General features: G+C 48.2%; 1 protein-coding gene across 1 annotated transcript; it reads right to left on the minus strand.

Moving 5' to 3' along the window:
- Positions 1-98: 98 nt before the first annotated feature.
- NECTIN4 (nectin cell adhesion molecule 4) lies at positions 99-18,282 on the minus strand. Its single transcript, XM_053475132.1, has 9 exons — positions 18,023-18,282; positions 5,818-6,171; positions 4,653-4,943; positions 4,422-4,536; positions 3,335-3,486; positions 2,140-2,287; positions 1,943-2,024; positions 1,731-1,799; positions 99-952 (listed from the first exon to the last, which is right to left on the minus strand). Exons 1-9 carry the CDS (start codon positions 18,114-18,116, stop codon positions 647-649), a joined length of 1,611 nt encoding a protein of 536 aa, XP_053331107.1. The 5' UTR covers positions 18,117-18,282; the 3' UTR covers positions 99-646.
- Positions 18,283-18,588: the final 306 nt, after the last annotated feature.

Genomic DNA, 18,588 nt, shown 5'->3' on the forward strand with positions numbered 1-18,588 from the left:
CACTTGCCATTTGGCATGAAACGCCATGGCTTAGACCAATAAAATGTAATTAGATTGAGGTGTATCCAGGTTATTGTAAGTAATATGGATTGGGGGGGTGATACATTGGATTTAAACCTACGACCCCCCCCGTTCCTCGCTTTGCGTCCACCGTAGATATCTGTAAGTTTTTTGCTGCCAGACCCTGGGATTTGCCGCTTTCCGTCGCCGGTTTCGTTGGGATTTTCGCTAAGAATGTTCTGTAGCTGTTTGTATCGTTGCCGAGTGTTTCTTATATACAGTGTAATACTGACTCAGGTTCCGCTGCTCCATTCAGATCTCTGGATCTCGTTTTACATCGGGTCCTGAATTAAGGCACCTGTCCTTCAATCTCCGCTGCACTATTAGAACATTGTCAGTTCCACTCGATTGACTCGGCAGCTCCATATCCAGGCGTTTTTATCTTTAATAAGTCTTATCACAGTCTGTAAAAGCCAGAGCATCCGACTGGCGAACACCCCTCGCGGGATGAACATTTTCTTAGTTTTTGGTTGGGCTGGATTACCCGGGGCTCAGGGTTTAGGGGGAATGACCCTGTAATAGAGCGGATATGTTCTTCCTCCCCATTGAACGAAGAGCCGGCTAGTGATGCAGTCCTGGCTGATGGTTATACGAGGTGTCCCCGACCATTAATGTATATCCCGTTGGTGCTGGGCTTTGCCCTTAGCGTGCCGTTCTCTTGATAAAAGTGCGTCATCCCCTGCTTGATGAACGGCTGGTTCTCCATTACCCCCGTGCTGTCCCGTTCTGCCCGATCTGCCTCTTTGTCGTCCTGGAGCTCCTCCTGTTCAGCCAGATCCTCAGCCTCCTCCTTAACCTCTTCATCCGGCACGGTGGACAGGAGCTCCGTCTGCGTCTCCGTTTCCCTGACCGTCGTGAGCGTGGAGTAGCTGCGTCTGTCGGCGTCCTCTCCCTGCAGGAGAAATAATGACTGAGCATAAAAGCAGCAAAATAGCTTAAAAGTGTGTTTTGGGGAACAGGACGATGCGCCGATCAGTGCAAGTCGCGGTAATTCATAACAATTCGCATAGTTTGAAGCCCCAGCCAAATAATGCTTCGGGGGGGGTGATTTAGGAAATGGGGGGAGGTGTTTTGGAATACAGTTGAGAATCTGTGATGCTTTTAATTGTAACAAAAGGTACAGATATTCATGGAGAATGCTTTTTAATGTTTTGAGAGATAATGAACTTTTTAAAAAATACTGATCTTTGAATAACATTGTAAGCACACTGCTCCGCATGGACAGCAGGGGGAGACATGGTGCAGCGAGGGTGAGAGCCGCTACAGGTGCAGCTGGAAACGAGACAGGAATGTGACTGGTGCAGACTGGGATTAATGGGAGCCACTTTAGAATCTGGTTCTTTTCACAGGACATTACACGTGAAAGAAAGGCTCTTTGGGCTGCGTTTTTGCTCTCAGCTCTGTTTATGTTACGGTGAGGGCACGGCTTGCTCGGTCCCTACAATCTGCGCGCGCTGGGGGAGGAAGAAGGTTTGTGCTCTTATCTTAATCGGTAACGTGTCTGTGATGTATAGCGGTGGGCACAGTAGGACACGAGACCCCAAGGCGGCGCTCCATGAGCTGTCCACAAGCCTAGCTGGATGCACCGGTTAGCAGGAGTAAAGAGGACCAAAAACCTATTGAGTGGAAGCTGTCACTCCGGCACCGCAGCGATACGTGGATTCGCTTACCATGATGGAGCTGATGCTGGGGTCCCTCAGACTGTCGGGATGGTTTCTCAGATGCACACTTTCTTCCAGCTGAATTTGGGAAGAGAAGACGTTTGTATAATGTTACATTTCAGCTGCTAGCCACATAAACAAACTACGTCTTATCCAGTGGAAAGCCAGCTGGGTATTAGTTACCCGACCACCTTCTCCGTCGGAGCACCGTCTCATCTTACCTGCATCCTCGTGTCGGTACTGGCCGTGGTGGAGTTGAGTCTGCGCCGCGATGCCTCCCTGGATAGAGTGGAGAGCTCTTCTCTGCAGAAGACAAAGGGAGAGCCGCTTGGCTATTGATGGCATAGTAAATGCAGTAAATGTAGCTAACGGCTCGTGGCAGGTTGGATAAACACGTGGCCGGGAGACGTAGACTTACATTTTTTCGGACAGTCTCTTTGTCCTTCGCTTGTGATGCCGGTTGACCAGGAGAACAGTTATGACCAGAATCACCAGTAGCAAAGCAGTCAGGATTCCCACAGCCACCATTGATATAGTCACCAAATCCACCTTTCGGGGCTCACCTTCTGTCAAAGGCGGAAAGACTGGCTGTTAGCGGGACTAGCGATGGAAATGCCCCAACCCGTCTGACACTTTGGTGTATAAACGTCACTTTAGGGCAGATTAGAAGCTCTTTTTGTTATTATTCTCCTCGCCTCCCCTTCTGCCCATTGATAGAGTGCCCAGCATTTAATGGACAATGACTTTATCAAAAACATTGAGTTGAGTGAGAATGATGTTTATTCATCTACAAGAAAGAAACGTAATTGCCACCCATGTATTTGGAGTAGTTACTCTCCCGAGGCAGGAAACACAAACAGCCCCAACGTGCTGAATTAGACTTTGTTTTCCTAAATTCTGCCCTCGGATCGGCGTGAATGCTGCTTGTATACTCAGCTCATAGGTTGGGTTATTGCACTAACAATAACACCCTCTGTGTCTGCCCTGTTTGTGCAACGAGTGGTGACTCACACTCAGCGCTCGCCCGGGACTCTGCAGCGAGGAATGTCGCGTGGGAATCTGGTATTACTGGACGGGGAGGAGATCAGGGTGTTAAATACTATAAGGAAGGACACTGTGGGCTTTTAGACCAGCCACCAAATACATTTGGCCAGACAGACAGCATCTTAAATGTGCCTCTACAGTGACTGGACAAGGGATTCCAGAGCGGGGGTCACGTGCTAATATATTATATAAGTGCTAATATATTATATAAGTAATCGGGACTGCCCCAGCCACTCTGAGGTTCCACGTGCCCTCCTCTGGCCATAGCCACCACTCGTAGACCCCGTGCGCCTCTTCCCTGCATGGGCAGCTCACAGGCCCGGTCTCTTCTGCATGGGCTGATGATTGTCACTTTAATGTTGTTTGGTTCTTGTTACTCCTACAGAGTTTCAGTCCAACCCTCACCACACCTGAGTTCATTGAAAGGCATGAATCAGCCCTCCACCAACTCTTTTATTTTGCGGCAGAAAATGTCTGGGGAGCTGAACTCCTTTCAGGTATGTGAGTTTGGAACATTTTGGGCAGAACGTGTGAAATTCAGTGAACGGCAGCTCCTGATTCGCACCCACCTGCTATTGAGACGTTGACACTGGTCGATCTGCTGGTGACCGAGTTGGTTGCTTGGCAGATGTAGATCCCAGCGTCCGCTGCGGTGAGTGGCTTCGGAAAAACCAGGCTGCCGCCATTAAACTCTACGTCACTCGGGAGAGAAGCATTCACCCTGCGAAAGAATAAGGAGATGACGGTGAAGGAGGAACACGCCAGTTCAGGGCATTGCAGAGCCGGTTGGCTGACACATGCTCCAGCTCGTAGGTGAGAAGATGGCGCAGTGACACCAGAAACCCGTCTGGCTGGAATCTCAGCGCTCACTTTTTCCCACAAACAGGTCTTGTCGCGTTGCCAAGCATTTGGGTCTGTCCAGACCTGACTGAACGACTAAATCGGATCCTGTCCTAATTTATCTCGGCTGCAAATATGATTTCTGATGTGAAGAGGCCGTGGATGAGTTTCCTCTAATATTAGAAAACAGGTCATACAAACAATGCCCTCTGTATGCAGGAAGTGCACACGGACTCTCTACTGGCCGATAGGCGCGGCGCCAGACTCCAAGCGCGAATGGCCCAAACGGCAAATACAAGGACGCAGGAAGTAATAGCGGGTCACATGAGAGCTTGGAGCTGAGGCCACCATTTATGAATTGCGTCTAGGGATCAGCTGGAGATCGCTCCCAGGAATTTCAGGTAATTTGATGCTTGGCGATGATGTGGTCAACCAAATCAGGCCTGGTCCTAATTTCAGATCCCGCTTGAGCCTCTCGACACTTGGAGTCCAAAGACTGAAGGCTGCTTTATCTCACACAGCTCTATATGTAGACTCCGTTAACACAATGCCTTTCATAGTTACTGTTCATCTGTCTCACCCCAGTGTGACCCCATAATATTAATGTGTGAGCCCCCATTACAGCTGTATCGTTCATCATTCACGTGCTTGGTGGGAGTGAAGCTGACCATGGCTTCCACGAATAAACAGTGCGTTCTATTGTTCTCCATGTTATCTCATGGCCTCCAAACCCTTTATCTCCATGTGTCTGATTTATTAATGTCCTCAGATAAGGGCGCTATGGCCTGATAACGATCGCATGTTTCTCATTAATACCTGGACCATTTAAATTCAGAGGCAGGGTTTCCGTCGCACAAACACTTCAGTACGGCGTCCTTCTTCCCTGCAAACCAAGCCTCTTCATGACCCTGGATAGAAATCTCTCCCAAATCTAAGGAGGAAAGCATGGCATCTGTGAATGTTCTGCGTGTGCCTCAAAGATAGTAGTCATACAAAAATCACCGAGTATAGAGCTTTGCAATAGTGAATCAGTGTGTAAATCCTTACATTTCACTCCAAGAATGTGATGGATCCGCTTTTCATGCTGAAACCCGGGATGGGAAACCACGCATTTCAGCAGCTTCCCATTCATGCTGCGGTTTGGTACCACGTAAAACTCACTGGTCACTGATGCCGATCGCGGGTGCGCCGTGCTGCGCGTGATGTTGGTCCCGTCCACGTCTGTCTCCCAGCGAAGGACGGGCGCAGGATTGCCCTCCGCGGTGCACGAAGCCGCCAGAGTCTTTCCCTCACCTTCGACCAGAGAGGGTCCTGGGTTTAACGTGGGCAGAGGGGGCACTGAGAGGAGACAAGACCAGACAATGCATTTTGTAGATGCAAATCTACACAGCACTGAAGCAAATTTTTCACCTCTAGAACAGCTCTTAATTCAGATTTCCTGTTATATTCATGTCGGGACCTGTGAGTCCTGCAGATGCCACGATAGGCCAAGAACTAGACCAACTTTCTTACCCTAACCTAGGTCTGGCTGGTCGCAGAATAACCTAAGGGTCCAGTATCAGCTTCATGGCATTGTGGAACTGATGAGCGGGCAGTAGGTACAGCGCCTGTACACTGTGAGCTTATTGGGGCCTTATCCCTATCCCCCACTGCTGGTCCTTATCCTTGTCCCGTCCCCACCACTGCTGGTCCTTATCCCTGGCCCTCCCCCTGGTGCTGGTTCTTATCCCTGGCTGGTCCTTATCCCTGGCCCCCACTGCTGGTCCTTATCCCTATCCCCCGCTGCTGGTCCTTATCCCTATCCCCCGCTGCTGGTCCTTATCTCTTGACACCCGTTGCTAGTCCTTATCCCTGGCCCCTGCTACGGGTCCTTATTTCTGGCTCCCACTGCAACTGGATGGAGCTGTGCCCCTTCTGGATTTATTGGCTTATTAGACGAGGGCTTCACACTTAAATCACATTCAGTATTGTGCAGAGATGTGATATTTACCCCAGATAATCCTGCCGAGTGCTGAAGTAAATTATTTACGCTGCTCAGGAGAACGTTACGCGAGTCTGGGTGACATGCGGTATCCCTGTGTAGGTGGCATAATCCTGAAGGACTCAGCGGAGGTTTTAAATCCCCTGCGAGAGGCCGGTGTCCGCGTGCTCGCTTATTTGTCAGATGTTTAGTACATTTATCGCACAAAAACGCCTCGGATAAAAATCTTACCCAACACTTTGAGCATCAGGTCAGCCTCGAAGTTTCCTGCGGGGAAGGTGTTGATAAGACACTGGTAGAGACCTTCATCTGCCTGGACGGCGTTCTTCAGGACGATCGTCCCGTCCGCTGAGTTTAATGGCTCTTTCTCTTTGATGCGCCCCTCATATGAGGGGGAAATGTAGGCTCCGTACTCCGTATTTAAGATGGCGACCTGGACGCTCTGACCATTCGGGACTTTTTTGGACCAGACGACCTGCGCCACCTTTTCACCGGCCTCGGCCTGATAGTAGCATGGAAGGATGACGTCGAGGCCCAGCACTGCTGTGACGCTCTTCTCTGTCTTTACAAGTCCGGCCAGACAGTCTGAAAGAGAAAACGACAATGAAACGTGGCTGCTGAGCCAAGGGCTTACGGTCACCACGGCTTGGTATTCATGAGCAAAAAACATAAAAGCGAATGAAGCGTCAGAAGCCATGTGCTTCACCGACATACATCAACCGCACACAACAAACATATGGAAGCATCGCTAAACACTCTGCTCGCCAAGTGTCGCTTGGCTTTAGCTGCATAGTACGTGGCCCAAATCTATTGCATCAGCCCTGCCTTCCCTGCCCCGACTATACGCTTCAATTAGAAAGCAGGGGCTTTAGTCACTGCACATAGAAACCTCTATATATTAATAATTATACATTAAGCAGCAGGTGCTCCAGTTTGTATGAATCTCTTTGTATTTGATAACGAGACGCAAAGGTAATATTATGGAAAATTAGGTGGGTGGCAGCCTGTGGCAGAGCCAGTGTTGTCTAATGAACTTCTTGTCCAGAAGCCGTCCTAGCAGTGCGCCCCAAACCTTCCATCCTGACAGTGTAAAAAATAATTACTACTATTAATTATTATTTGTATTGTCGGTATGAATGCCACCAAATAGAATGATTAACCGCTTCCTGCCCCATGGTTTTTTGGGTCCCCAGGCTGGGTTTGCACAAAGGATCGGCATTTGGCAGGACACGGGGCAGAACCCAGCACAGGAAGGGTGCGCCCCATGCATCAGTCACACTCGAACTTTCTAATCAGCCAAACCAGGCTTAAAATGTTGACAGGCATTCGGAAACCTGAAAAACCTGATGAGCGAGATGCCGGTTACGACTCAGATCACAATCTTGTGAAAACTTGCTAATCCATCGTGTAAAATCTCTGCCAAAGCCGAAAACTGTCAGGCCGATAAGGAAAAGGGGGTGCCAGGTCCTTAAAATAAGGCTTAGTCAGCAATTCATCGTGTAGGAACAATACACAGTCAGGTGTTATCAAGAAACACCACCGTCATCACACGAGGTCTCGCTGGAGGCTCCGGGCTGCACATCTTAACATGAACGAGCCTCATCGTGCTAACCCAGGATAATCGATGAAACCCACCCAACCAAATGGCACCTATAAGGCACTCAGCAAACGCTCCATTTCCAGCCAGGCCGATCGCCGGCTTCCTGTAGCCAAGTCTGCGGAAAGTGAGTGGACCCCACATATGTATTAATAAATAATACCCCTGGGCTCTGAACGATGACTGCAGGGCGACCGCCGCCGCGTAAGCGAGGATGAGTAATCGGCTACAATATATATATATAAGGGCCAAATGCCTAGGCAGGTACCAACTCTGGGGCTATGGGAGCTGGAATGGACCAGCTCTGGGCCTAGGGGAATGTTTTCAATAAGCTTTAGATGGATTGAGCAGGTAAATACTGGGCAGAAACCAACATTCCGTTTTGGAGTCCATTCTCAAAGCCAATGGTTTAAAGCTCTGAGAATTATTCACAGGTCTGTTACAAAAAGGGGGGGTGGGTGCAGAACTTTGGATGTTCCGAGGGAATGAGACATAAGGAGAGCGTTAAGATTGGGGTTAGAGTCTTCCTACAAACACCCATTTTAGAACGGCCATTTTTCTGAGCAGACGTCGGCTTGTGGCTGGAGTCACAAACAGCACTGAAGCTTTGTAGGAAGAAACCCGAAATTTACCCGAGATTTCGATCATGGTTGTACTTATGTTTATATTTGTGCAGTTTTGATAAAAATGTTTTTAAAAAAAACATTTTGGGGATTTACGGGTAACCTGAGAGTTTCTGCCGCGCTTCTTGCAGCCAGATCTTCAGAGCGATAGAAGCAGAGCGTACAGAGCATTCGACAGCAAGTCATCCAGAGACTTCACCTTAAAGCAGGTTAATCCCAGTCCTGCGCGGCCACTCTCCGTATGCATTGTGTGAGAGGGATCTGTTTTTCAGTCATCATCCCTCATACAAAGGGAGCGTGAGCTCCTCTGCCCGTTCCCATCCCTTTTAAAAGCAAAACTTGCGTGAGAAGAGAGAGGCTAAACCTGAAAATCAGGATTCATGTTCCCTGCTGCAAAGACCTGCGCAGAACGGAGCTGCCGGCTTTCTCGTTGATCTGAATTAACCCTGTGTCTGTACAGATCCAAATTACCCTGTGTCTGTACTGATCCAAATTAACCCTGTGTCTGTACGGATCCAAATTAACCCTGTGTCTGTACTGATCCAAATAAACCCTGTGTCTGTACGGATCCAAATTAACCCTGTGTCTGTACTGATCCAAATAAACCCTGTGTCTGTACTGGTCCAAATTACCCCAGTGTCTGTACGAATCCAAATTAACCCTCTGTCTGTATTGATCCAAATTAACTTTAATCCTCCTCTGTATGTGGTCAGGGGTCCTGCTCGCAATCTATAGCACATGGTGCCGTGCAGCAGACAGGTCAGGGTAATTATTGAACCTGGCATTCTCTGAGGCTGCGCCCATGGCATGTGTTTCTAGAATGTCCGTTTAACAGTATTGAGTGTCCAAGGCATTGTCTGAAATGTTTACATGGGGCGTAATAACCTGCACCTGGGAATGGGGCCCCTGAGCACAGCTATTGCTTGGTGGTCTAGTTAGAGGAGCAGGGAGATCCGATGACCACCTTACAGCTTTACAGACTCTGCGGTGTCAAGCCGAGCATCGTTATCCCCCGGATGACCAGGGGCACCGGACCCCCTGCCTGTATATAAAGGTTAATCACAGTTTTGGGAGGCAGAACATGACGTGTCAGTGTATTTGGTGGGGAGTAGCCTCTACAGTGACGTCCATCACCGGCTGCTGGTTTATATGTTCTCCAAGCCATCGGCTTAGTTTAGGCCACGTGCACACAGGGTTCTTAATGACACCGCATCAGGTTTGCGTGATCTATTTATTCTACATCCAGGCCACACAGAGCCATCGTCTTATTCCTAGACACGGCCATATTGACCTTTTGTTTAGAGTCCCCCTAGCCCTTCCTGCGTGAACCCGAAATGAGGGGCGAGCGGGGGAAAAATAACATCATGATTTGCACCTGTTTGTGAAGTTGTCCTGCCTGGGGCAGATTTAAATGCACAGTGTACACAAGGAAGGCACAGGCAGAAATAATTGCACCTGCCCCTCTGCTGGAGAATATTTTATGGTCTAGCAAACCTCAGCCATACGTGGAGTCTGTTTAAACAGCATTCCCCAGCGAATAGAGGGGAAACATCAGAATGTCCGGATACTGTAGAGACGTCTCGTGATCCCCGAGCGCCTGCAGTGACTGTTTTTGTGTATCACGAGCAGCTCGTGTTTTAAAAAACCCCATTAATGACAGGGACATTGCGTACCGTTTTACACGCATTAAAGGAGGGTACACATGCTAACATGCAAAAGGTATGCGCGACCATATACACAGATTAAGCAGCCACTCGGGGCCACCACTAGGTCGCTGGACACAGATTCCGTGTGGACTTATGTCACACGTAGGACTTTATTTGATAATTATTTATTTCCTTGTACTTGCCCCTGAGGGTTAGGCTGCGTTTACTCCCTGGTCCAATCCTGGCCTAGTAAGTTTTTGTTGGTTTTCTGTGCCGTCTGGTGCCTGTGCTGCTCGCCATATTACCAGGACCCTAACCCTTCTGTGCATAGAGATTTCCTGCAAGAAACCGAAGAGCAGCCAAAACATCTTTAATGTTTAATCCCAGATGGAGCAGGAAGTTCTATGGGAGCCTCATAATATTTTGGGTATTAACTGAGCTCTAAGGAGTCATTTGGCTCTTTTCCGAAAATGTTTTATCTTAAGGCGACAACAGTCTGTGAAACCCACAGTAACTGTGTCTGTGATATGTAGAGCACACATATATATATATATATATATATATATATATATATATATATAGTAACAAACATTCTAAAACGGCTACAGAGGGGAGAATGAGCCCTAAAACGGAATGCTCCTCACCCCCAGTCGGGATTAACTAACTCTTACAACACTGGAGGATCGTGCAGAGAATGGAAACCAATGGAACAAAGCTTTGCACGTCCGCTCGGGGACAGGAAAATGTAAAATCCCCGAGGGCCGCAATCAACTTAACAAAACGAGCCTTCTGCTTCACAGGCTCTGGGAAGATCAGTTTAACCCTCAGCACTGCCCCAGCCCTCACTGCCTGATACCCCACACCCAGTCCTGCAGCCAGAAAACCCCACCACATGTACACTACCACTTCAGTCACTGACAGGGAACCCACGTTCAAGTTCCAGCTCAATCATGAAGAAGACACTGCCAGCTTCCAGCAGAATCATGGAGAAAACACTGCCAGCTTCCAGCACAATCATGGAGAAAACACTGCCAGCTTCCAGCACAATCATGGAGAAGACACTGCCGGCTTCCAGCACAATCATCCAGAAGACACTGCCGGCTTCCAGCACAATCATGGAGAAGACACTGCTGGCTTCCAGCACAATCATGGAGAAGACACTGCCGGCTTCCAGCACAATCATGGAGAAGACACTGGCAGCTTCCAGCACAATCATGGAGAAAACACTGGCAGCTTCCAGCACAATTATGGAGAAGACACTGCTGGCTTCCAACACAATCATGGAGAAGGCATTACGGGCTCCAGAACAATCATGGAGAACGCACTGCTAGCTGCAGCACAATCACAGGGAACCCACTGCCGGCTCTAGCACAATAATGGAGAATGCGCTGCCAGTTCCAGAACAATCATGGAGAAGACACTGCCGGCCTCCAGCAGAATCATGGAGAAGATACTTCCAGCTTCCAGCACAATCATGGAGAAAACACTGCCAGCTTCCAGCACAATCATGGAGAAAACACTGCTAGCTTCCAGCACAATCATGGAGAAAACACTGCCAGCTTCCAGCACAATTATGGAGAAAACACTGTGGGCTTCCAGCACAATCATGGAGAAAACACTGCCGGCTTCCAGCACAATCATGGAGAAAACACTGCCAGCTTCCAGCACAAGCATGGAGAAAACACTGCCAGCTTCCAGCACAAGCATGGAGAATGTATTACTGGATCAAGCACAATCCCACTTCTAGCTCCAGCAGAGTCATAGAGAACACACTGCCAGTTCCAGCACAATCATGGAGAAGGCACTGCCAGCTCCAGCACAATCCTGGAGAACATACTGCTGGCTTCCAGCACAATCCTGGAGAACACACTGCTGGCTTCCAGCACAATCATTGATAAGCCACCACCGACTTCCAGCACAATCATGGAGAAGACACTGCTAGCTTCCAGCACAATCATGAAGAAGACACTGCTGGCTTCCAGCACAATCATGGAGAAAACACTGCCGGCTTCCAGCACAATCATGGAGAAGACATTGCAGGCTTCCAGCACAATCATGGAGAAGACACTGCTGGCTTCCAGCACAGTCATGGAGAAGACATTGCAGGCTTCCAGCACAGTCATGGAGAAGACACTGCTGGCTTCTAGCACAGTCATGGAGAAGACACTGCTGGCTTCCAGCACAGTCATGGAGAAGACATTGCAGGCTTCCAGCACAATCATGGAGAAGACACTGCCGGCTTCCAGCACAGTCATGGAGAAGACATTGCAGGCTTCCAGCACAGTCATGGAGAAGACATTGCAGGCCTCTAGCACAATCATGGAGAAGACACTGCCGGCTTCCAGCACAATCAATGAGAAGACACTGCCGGCTTCCAGCACAATCATGGAGAAAACACTGCTGGCTTCCAGCACAATCATGGAGAAGACATTGCAGGCTTCCAGCACAATCATGGAGAAGACACTGCTGGCTTCCAGCACAGTCATGGAGAAGACACTGCTGGCTTCCAGCACAATCATGGAGAGGGTATTATTGACTGCAGTACAATCGCAGGGATCCCACTTCTAGCTCCAGCACAATCATGAAGAACACACTGCCAGCATAATCATGGAAAAGGGATTGCCGGCTCCACCGCAATCATGAAGAAGGCACTACGGGCTCCAGAACAATCGTAGAGAAGATACTGCCAGCTGCAGCACAATCATGGAGAAGACATTGTCAGCTCCAGTACAGTCAAGGAGAAGGCACTACCAGCTCCAGCACAATCACAGGGAACCCACTGCCGGCTCCAGCACAATCATGGAAAAGACACTGCAGGCTCCAGCACAATCATGGAGAAGACACTGCAAGCTCCAGCACAATCATGGAGAAGACACTGCAAGCTCCAGCACAATCATGGAGAAGACACTGCAGGCTTCCGCACAATCATGGAGAAGACACTGCAGGCTCCAGCACAATCATGGAGAAGACACTGCAGGCTCCAGCACAATCATGGAGAAGACACTGCAGGCTCCAGCACAATCATGGAGAAGACACTGCAAGCTCCAGCACAATCATGGAGAAGACACTGCAGGCTCCAGCACAATCATGGAGAAGACACTGCAGGCTCCAGCACAATCATGGAGAAGACACTGCAGGCTTCAGCACAATCATGGAGAAGACACTGCAGGCTTCAGCACAATCACAGGGAACTGACTGCTGGCTCCTGGCCAGTCGCAGGGATCCACTGGAGGTTCTTGAGGTTGCTGCTTTAATTACATATAAACTTCTCTATTTCAATAAAGGATTTATTGAATTTACGCGGACAGGAAGGGCAGTGATGGCGGACAGATAAAGCTTTGATTTTATGCGTGAAACAAACCTTTGAATTTGGGGAGATGGCATTGCACGTGTTCCTGGTATCATCACGTCAGAATTCATTTACCCCTGTCTTCTGCACAAGGGTTGGGCAAATAAATACCTCTCAGAATTTCAGGGCATAAATATTGACTAATGAATTCATATCATAGCAGGGGTTTCACCTCTAATGCACAGAGAAGCAGCTGCTGAGAGTCGACCTCAGAAAGTGTTTCTCGGGCATGTATAGATTCCCTCACCGGACCAGCATCCACCACCACCAAATTATATATACATTGGGGGGAATTCACTGTAAGTAGAGTCACCTATAAACCATATATATAGATTGGCAGGGGGTTTATCTCCATACATACAGTCACCTGTAAATCATATATACATGTGGAGGTCTATACATACTGTCATCTGTAAATCATATATACAAGTGGAGATGCCTATACTTACTATCAGCTATACATCATATATACATGGAGGGTCTCTATACATTCAGCAATAAATCATATATACATGTGGGGGGTCTCTACGTATAGTTAGCTGTAAATCATAAATACATGTGGGGGGTCTCTATATGTACAGTCAGCTTTAAATCACATATACATGTGGGGGTCTCTATACGTACGTTCAGCTGTAAATCATTTATCCATGTGGGAGTGTCTATATGTACATGGGGAGGTGTACATATAGAAATCATATGTACATGGGGGGGGTCTCCATACATACAGTCAGCTATAAATGTATATACTCTGTCATTATTTGGAAACCTCACTCCGAGCAGCTGCTGCCATAAACACGACATTGAAAACAATAGGTGCTGGGTGTGCCGGGGCAGGGTGCGGACGCCCAACTTCTATCAGAGCCGTGTGAGCAACGAGGGTGGATCCCTCGTGAAATGATTCAAGTTGTCCATGGGGCCTGGGGCGGGGGCCTCCTCTCCAAGGCCTGCAGCATCTTTATCCAATCTAAATCCGGGCTCCTCATTATCAGCTGCTGAATGCCAAGTGGCCTCTTCCACCCCATAACACCCTCTTCCACCCCATAAGACCCTCTGACACCCCATTACAGCCTTTTCAGTGCCATTACAGCCTCTTCCACCCCATTACAGCCTCTTCCACCCCATAAGACCCTCTGACACCCCATTACAGCCTTTTCCGTGCCATTACAGCCTCTTCCACCCCATTACAGCCTCTTCCACCCCATAAGACCCTCTTCCACCCCATTACAGCCTTTTCCATCCTATAACAGCCTATTCCACCCCATAAGAGCTTCTTTCAACCCATAAAAGCCTTTCCCATCCCATTACAGCCTTTTCCATCCCAAAAGAGCCTCTTCCCTCTCCCTTCTCTCCTATCCTTTCTCTCTTCTCCTATCCACTCTCTCTCTACTCTCCTCGGGGCCGGAAATATTCAGACCCCTTAGTTTCGCCTGATTAGGTCCCCGTCTGCTGCCCTCTCCCCAGAATAATGTGGTTTTGGAAGGAGTAGTAGTGATGAGAAGCTGTTTTTAGGCAGATATGTCAGGGAGGAAAAGTATTTGGATGATCTTGGCTTGGGTGGCTTTAATGTCAGTGGGCATCCCTGAAGCCTTCTCTCTAAGGTTTATGTATGATAAGAGATTCCTGTGTACATTTTCTGCTCTTACCATCTTTCTGATTCGTCACTCCGTTGGTTGCTATAGTGATAAGACCCTTTTTGAAAACTTGCACCAGAATCACCTTTCATACACGACCCCGAGGTCTCCATCTCATGGTGTCCCTGACACGGTCCTCGAGGGCTGAGGGATCTCCGGCCAGCGCAGGAGACATTTTTCTCAGCTTGCCGGCCGGCGGGGGAAAGGTTTTGCGCAGATGGAAATGTGGATAACGGTAATGAGTAAATCATGAAATATTTAACAGGGCCTTTAAGTGTCAGCCATGTGCATTAACCATTGCTTTGCCAGGCCGCGTCAGTCGGCACTTGGGCTGCGCCCGGCCTGTTTTGGGATTATTACTGGGTGTGACGGGCTCTTTGTTGGTGTTCGTATGGAAACATGTTTTCTCTTTCTACCTCTCGCCCTGTTTGAGAAAGTCGAGCCGAGGAGATGATGTAAAGTTGGGAGGAACAGGTTCGGGATTCTCTGGGGGTAATTTGCCAAATTCCAGTCCTAAGGGGAGAGTTCCCTTCAAATCAGTTGGAGAAGCCGATGAGCGATTCGGGGGGACACAACATATTGGGATCCTGTCGCAATACTAGAAAGAACTCTACTCCTTAATAGCTTCTTCTCGCCTTCACACACTAGAGCCACCATCAGAGATGGGGGCCCCGTACCAGTTTAGGAGCCGGGGCCGAGCCCCATAGAGCCGCACCGGCCTCAGTGATGCCCTGATCTGGGAGCGTGCACTCCTTGTTCATCTTGTGCAATTGTTCTCGTAAATTCCAGCTTAATAAATGAGGGCCGGGGCAGATCTGCCTAACCTGCCCCACGACCAATGCGCAAACCATGTTTCTCTGCCAAAACCCAGGTGACGGCTTGTTTGGGGATTGTTTATAGGTGCAGAGCGGGGCCCTTCACACACACGTCATTATTATTTTCGGGAATTGCGTGCCTTCTTGTGTCTTTGGCAGCATTTGGCTTGTTTGTATAACTGGTGGAGGACTCAGTAATGGATGTTTATTGGCTGTTCAGTTACAAACTGCTTTATGGATAGTCTCTTTTTATCGCCAGGGACCACCGTGTTTAAGCAGGGCCCGTTGAGTTACTCGGTGGGGTATTTTGAGTCAGTAAAGAGTCGGGGTGGGTATCCTTGCAGCTCAGAGGGATTAGGAATCTATTACAGTCACAGCTTTTGTTCCATGTTTGTGTTTGATTGCTTCATATTTGTTTAATTCAGGTGGAGAACAAAAGGCGAGCAGCCCGGCCGTAAGGTTACACGGCTCACCCCGACGCTCTCGCTGTGCAGGAATGTGTCGGGACCCGCGGCGTATTTCACCTGTCCAATCTACCTGCCTGTCCCAGCATGCTTCACTCTGCTGAGTGATAATCACTGCTAAGGGGTAAACCGTCCCTGCCAACACACCCTAACCCCAATGATCAGGGGGAAGCCATCCATTCGTACTAACTCTGTAACTGAATTCACCATCCCATACTCAATGAATAAACAGCGGGATTTATGTCACCATCACCCAGTGACCATCAGGACAAGAGGCCATAATCTAAACCAAAGAGGTTTTTCTAACCGGTCGGTCATGTCTCTTCTACCCTATGGCAAAGGACATAGGGGTATTTAATCTGCCCCAGCCTAGCCACTTTTTAGTGTGGCATTATGTATGGCAGAGACTCAGCGAGCATGCGCTCTGAACAAATAAACCTCTAATTACACATTTCTGCCAGGGCTGGACTCCTTTTACAAGAAAACAGCTCATGTTATTGAGCCAAATCACATCTGCCATAAAACCAGCTCAGCGCATGACACGGCTCCCAAACATGTACACGGCTCATATACACAGGGACACGTGTGAGCTAAGCATGACAGCTAAGCTACGGTGTAATTGCAGCAATTTATATGTGTACATACACACACGTATTTATTCATTTATATACATGTATATAAACACATACACACATGCATATACACACGCACATGCATACACACACACTGTGTTTTTCATACACAAACAGTGATTCAGAGGTTTTTGTGTCTCGCTTGGCAACCAAACTGGGTGATGGAATTTAATTATTGGTATCAGCGCATCTATAAACCTCCACACACACAGCGTGTATACAGTATACAGCTTAATGCTTATTCTCATCAAGAGAGCGGTGTGTGCACGTGGAAACTGCTGGGGGGCCGTGTAGCATCAGTAAATGGGGTTACCTGAGTAAAGACAAAACTCCTCCGAGCACCTCCTGATAAATTAGAAGGTTCAGGCTTATTTAATGCTAGAATAAAGGGGGACAGGCTTATTAAATGCTAGAATAAAGGGGGACAGGCTTATTAAATGCTAGAATAAACGGGGACAGGCTTATTTAATGCTAGAATAAAGGGGGACAGGCTTATTAAATGCTAGAATAAAGGGGGGAAGGCTTATTAAATGCTAGAATAAAGGGGACAGGCTTATTTAATGCTAGAATAAACGGGGACAGGCTTATTTAATGCTAGAATAAAGGGGGACAGGCTTATTGAATTATAGAATAAAGGGGGACAGGCTTATTTAATGCTAGAATAAAGGGGGACAGGCTTATTTAATGCTAGAATAAAGGGGGACAGGCTTATTTAATGCTAGAATAAAGGGGACAGGCTTATTTAATGCTAGAATAAAGGGGGACAGGCTTATTAAATGCTAGAATAAAGGGGACAGGCTTATTAAATGCTAGAATAAAGGGGACAGGCTTATTTAATGCTAGAATAAAGGGGGACAGGCTTATTGAATTATAGAATAAAGGGGGACAGGCTTATTTAATGCTAGGATAAAGGGGACAGGCTTATTTAATGCTAGGATAAAGGGGACAGGCTTATTTAATGCTAGAATAAAGGGGGACAGGCTTATTTAATGCTAGGATAAAGGGGACAGGCTTATTTAATGCTAGAATAAAGGGGGACATGCATGTTTAGTGCTAGAATCAAGGGGGCCAGGCTTATTTAATTATAGAATAAAGGGGGCCAGGCTCATTTAATGCTAGAATTGAGGGGGATCAGTAAGAAGAAGGAACGCAAGGGACTGGCAGAATGGGAAAACATGAGATTAGAATTCAAATGAAGAACTGAAGGGACACAGAAAGATTGTTCAAAGTGAGAATTAAGTGAGGGGCCAGACGGGAGTGTTCAAAGGGACAGGCTTTGGGAGGGGGTAAAATCAAAGCCGCGTTCAAAGTGACAGCAAGCATGGGGGTTAATTCAGACGCAGGGCAGGGCACCGGAGACATCATTCAGGAGAATGAGGAATTAATGTTCTGTTGCTGGGGACACTAGGCACTATTTTATATGTTCAAGTACTGCCAACCCTTGCAGGGTGACCGGCAGCCACTCGCTGGCACAGATCCCCCGGGAGACCGGCAGCCATATCACACATATCTGCAGATAACATCCCATTACCCCCATCCCTCTTAAATTCAAAGCAAAGATTTCACGGCCAGAACTCTGCGCCGACGTTTGGGAGACTAAGCCCCGACTCCCAGCCGGCCCCGTGCACTATTTACTCTCCGACGTCACATTGGCCATGGCTCCAAAATAAAGTTTGTACCTGGAGATATAAGCAGGATGATGAGTCCTCCCAGCCACAAACCGCACCGGCTCCTGCCGCCACGTACTTGCCAGTCCACGGAAACTCCTCTCATTTTATCTGCCGCTCTGATCTGCTTCAGAAATGTCTGCTTAGGATAAGCCAGAAAGGACCACGACCCTTACAATCCAGAGCGCTCTCGGTATTTGCCGTCTGTCTATATCCTTCCTGAAAATGAGTTCTGGTGTAAAAGTCGCCTAACCTGCTCCCGCAGTGCCGAAGGCTTATTGCAAAGGTGGAGGAGGGGGAGGGATGGAGGGCGGCTCCTGGGATTTAAAAAAAAAAAAGGTACAGGTGAAAGATACAACACAGCGAAAAGCATAACTTAATGCACATGATACCATAACACAGCATCAGGATTTTACCCCTTTCCACACGGTGCTGCCCAGAGTACATCTTTAAAAACAGAAAGCACCCTTACGGAACGCACACAGAGTCTAAGGCGCCGCTCTCTTACCCTGATAGATGTCCCGGTCCTTATTGAGGATCCGTGTATTTAGATATAATGGGATGTGCGGTGCTAGGAG

This window comes from Spea bombifrons, chromosome 9, assembly GCF_027358695.1.
Source record: "Spea bombifrons isolate aSpeBom1 chromosome 9, aSpeBom1.2.pri, whole genome shotgun sequence".
NCBI classification, from domain to species: domain Eukaryota; kingdom Metazoa; phylum Chordata; class Amphibia; order Anura; family Pelobatidae; genus Spea; species Spea bombifrons.

Bases quoted from the DNA above. Each gene is read 5' to 3' on its own strand.
- NECTIN4 (XM_053475132.1), bottom strand. From the start codon at position 18,116: ATGAGAGGAGTTTCCGTGGACTGGCAAGTACGTGGCGGCAGGAGCCGG. The intron at 4,944-5,817 runs GTAAGATTTTTA...GTCTCCTCTCAG, and splicing joins CCTGATGCTCAAAGTGTTGG to TGCCCCCTCTGCCCACGTTA. The intron at 3,487-4,421 runs GTATTAATGAGA...ATTCTTTCGCAG, and splicing joins TCTGAATTTAAATGGTCCAG to GGTGAATGCTTCTCTCCCGA.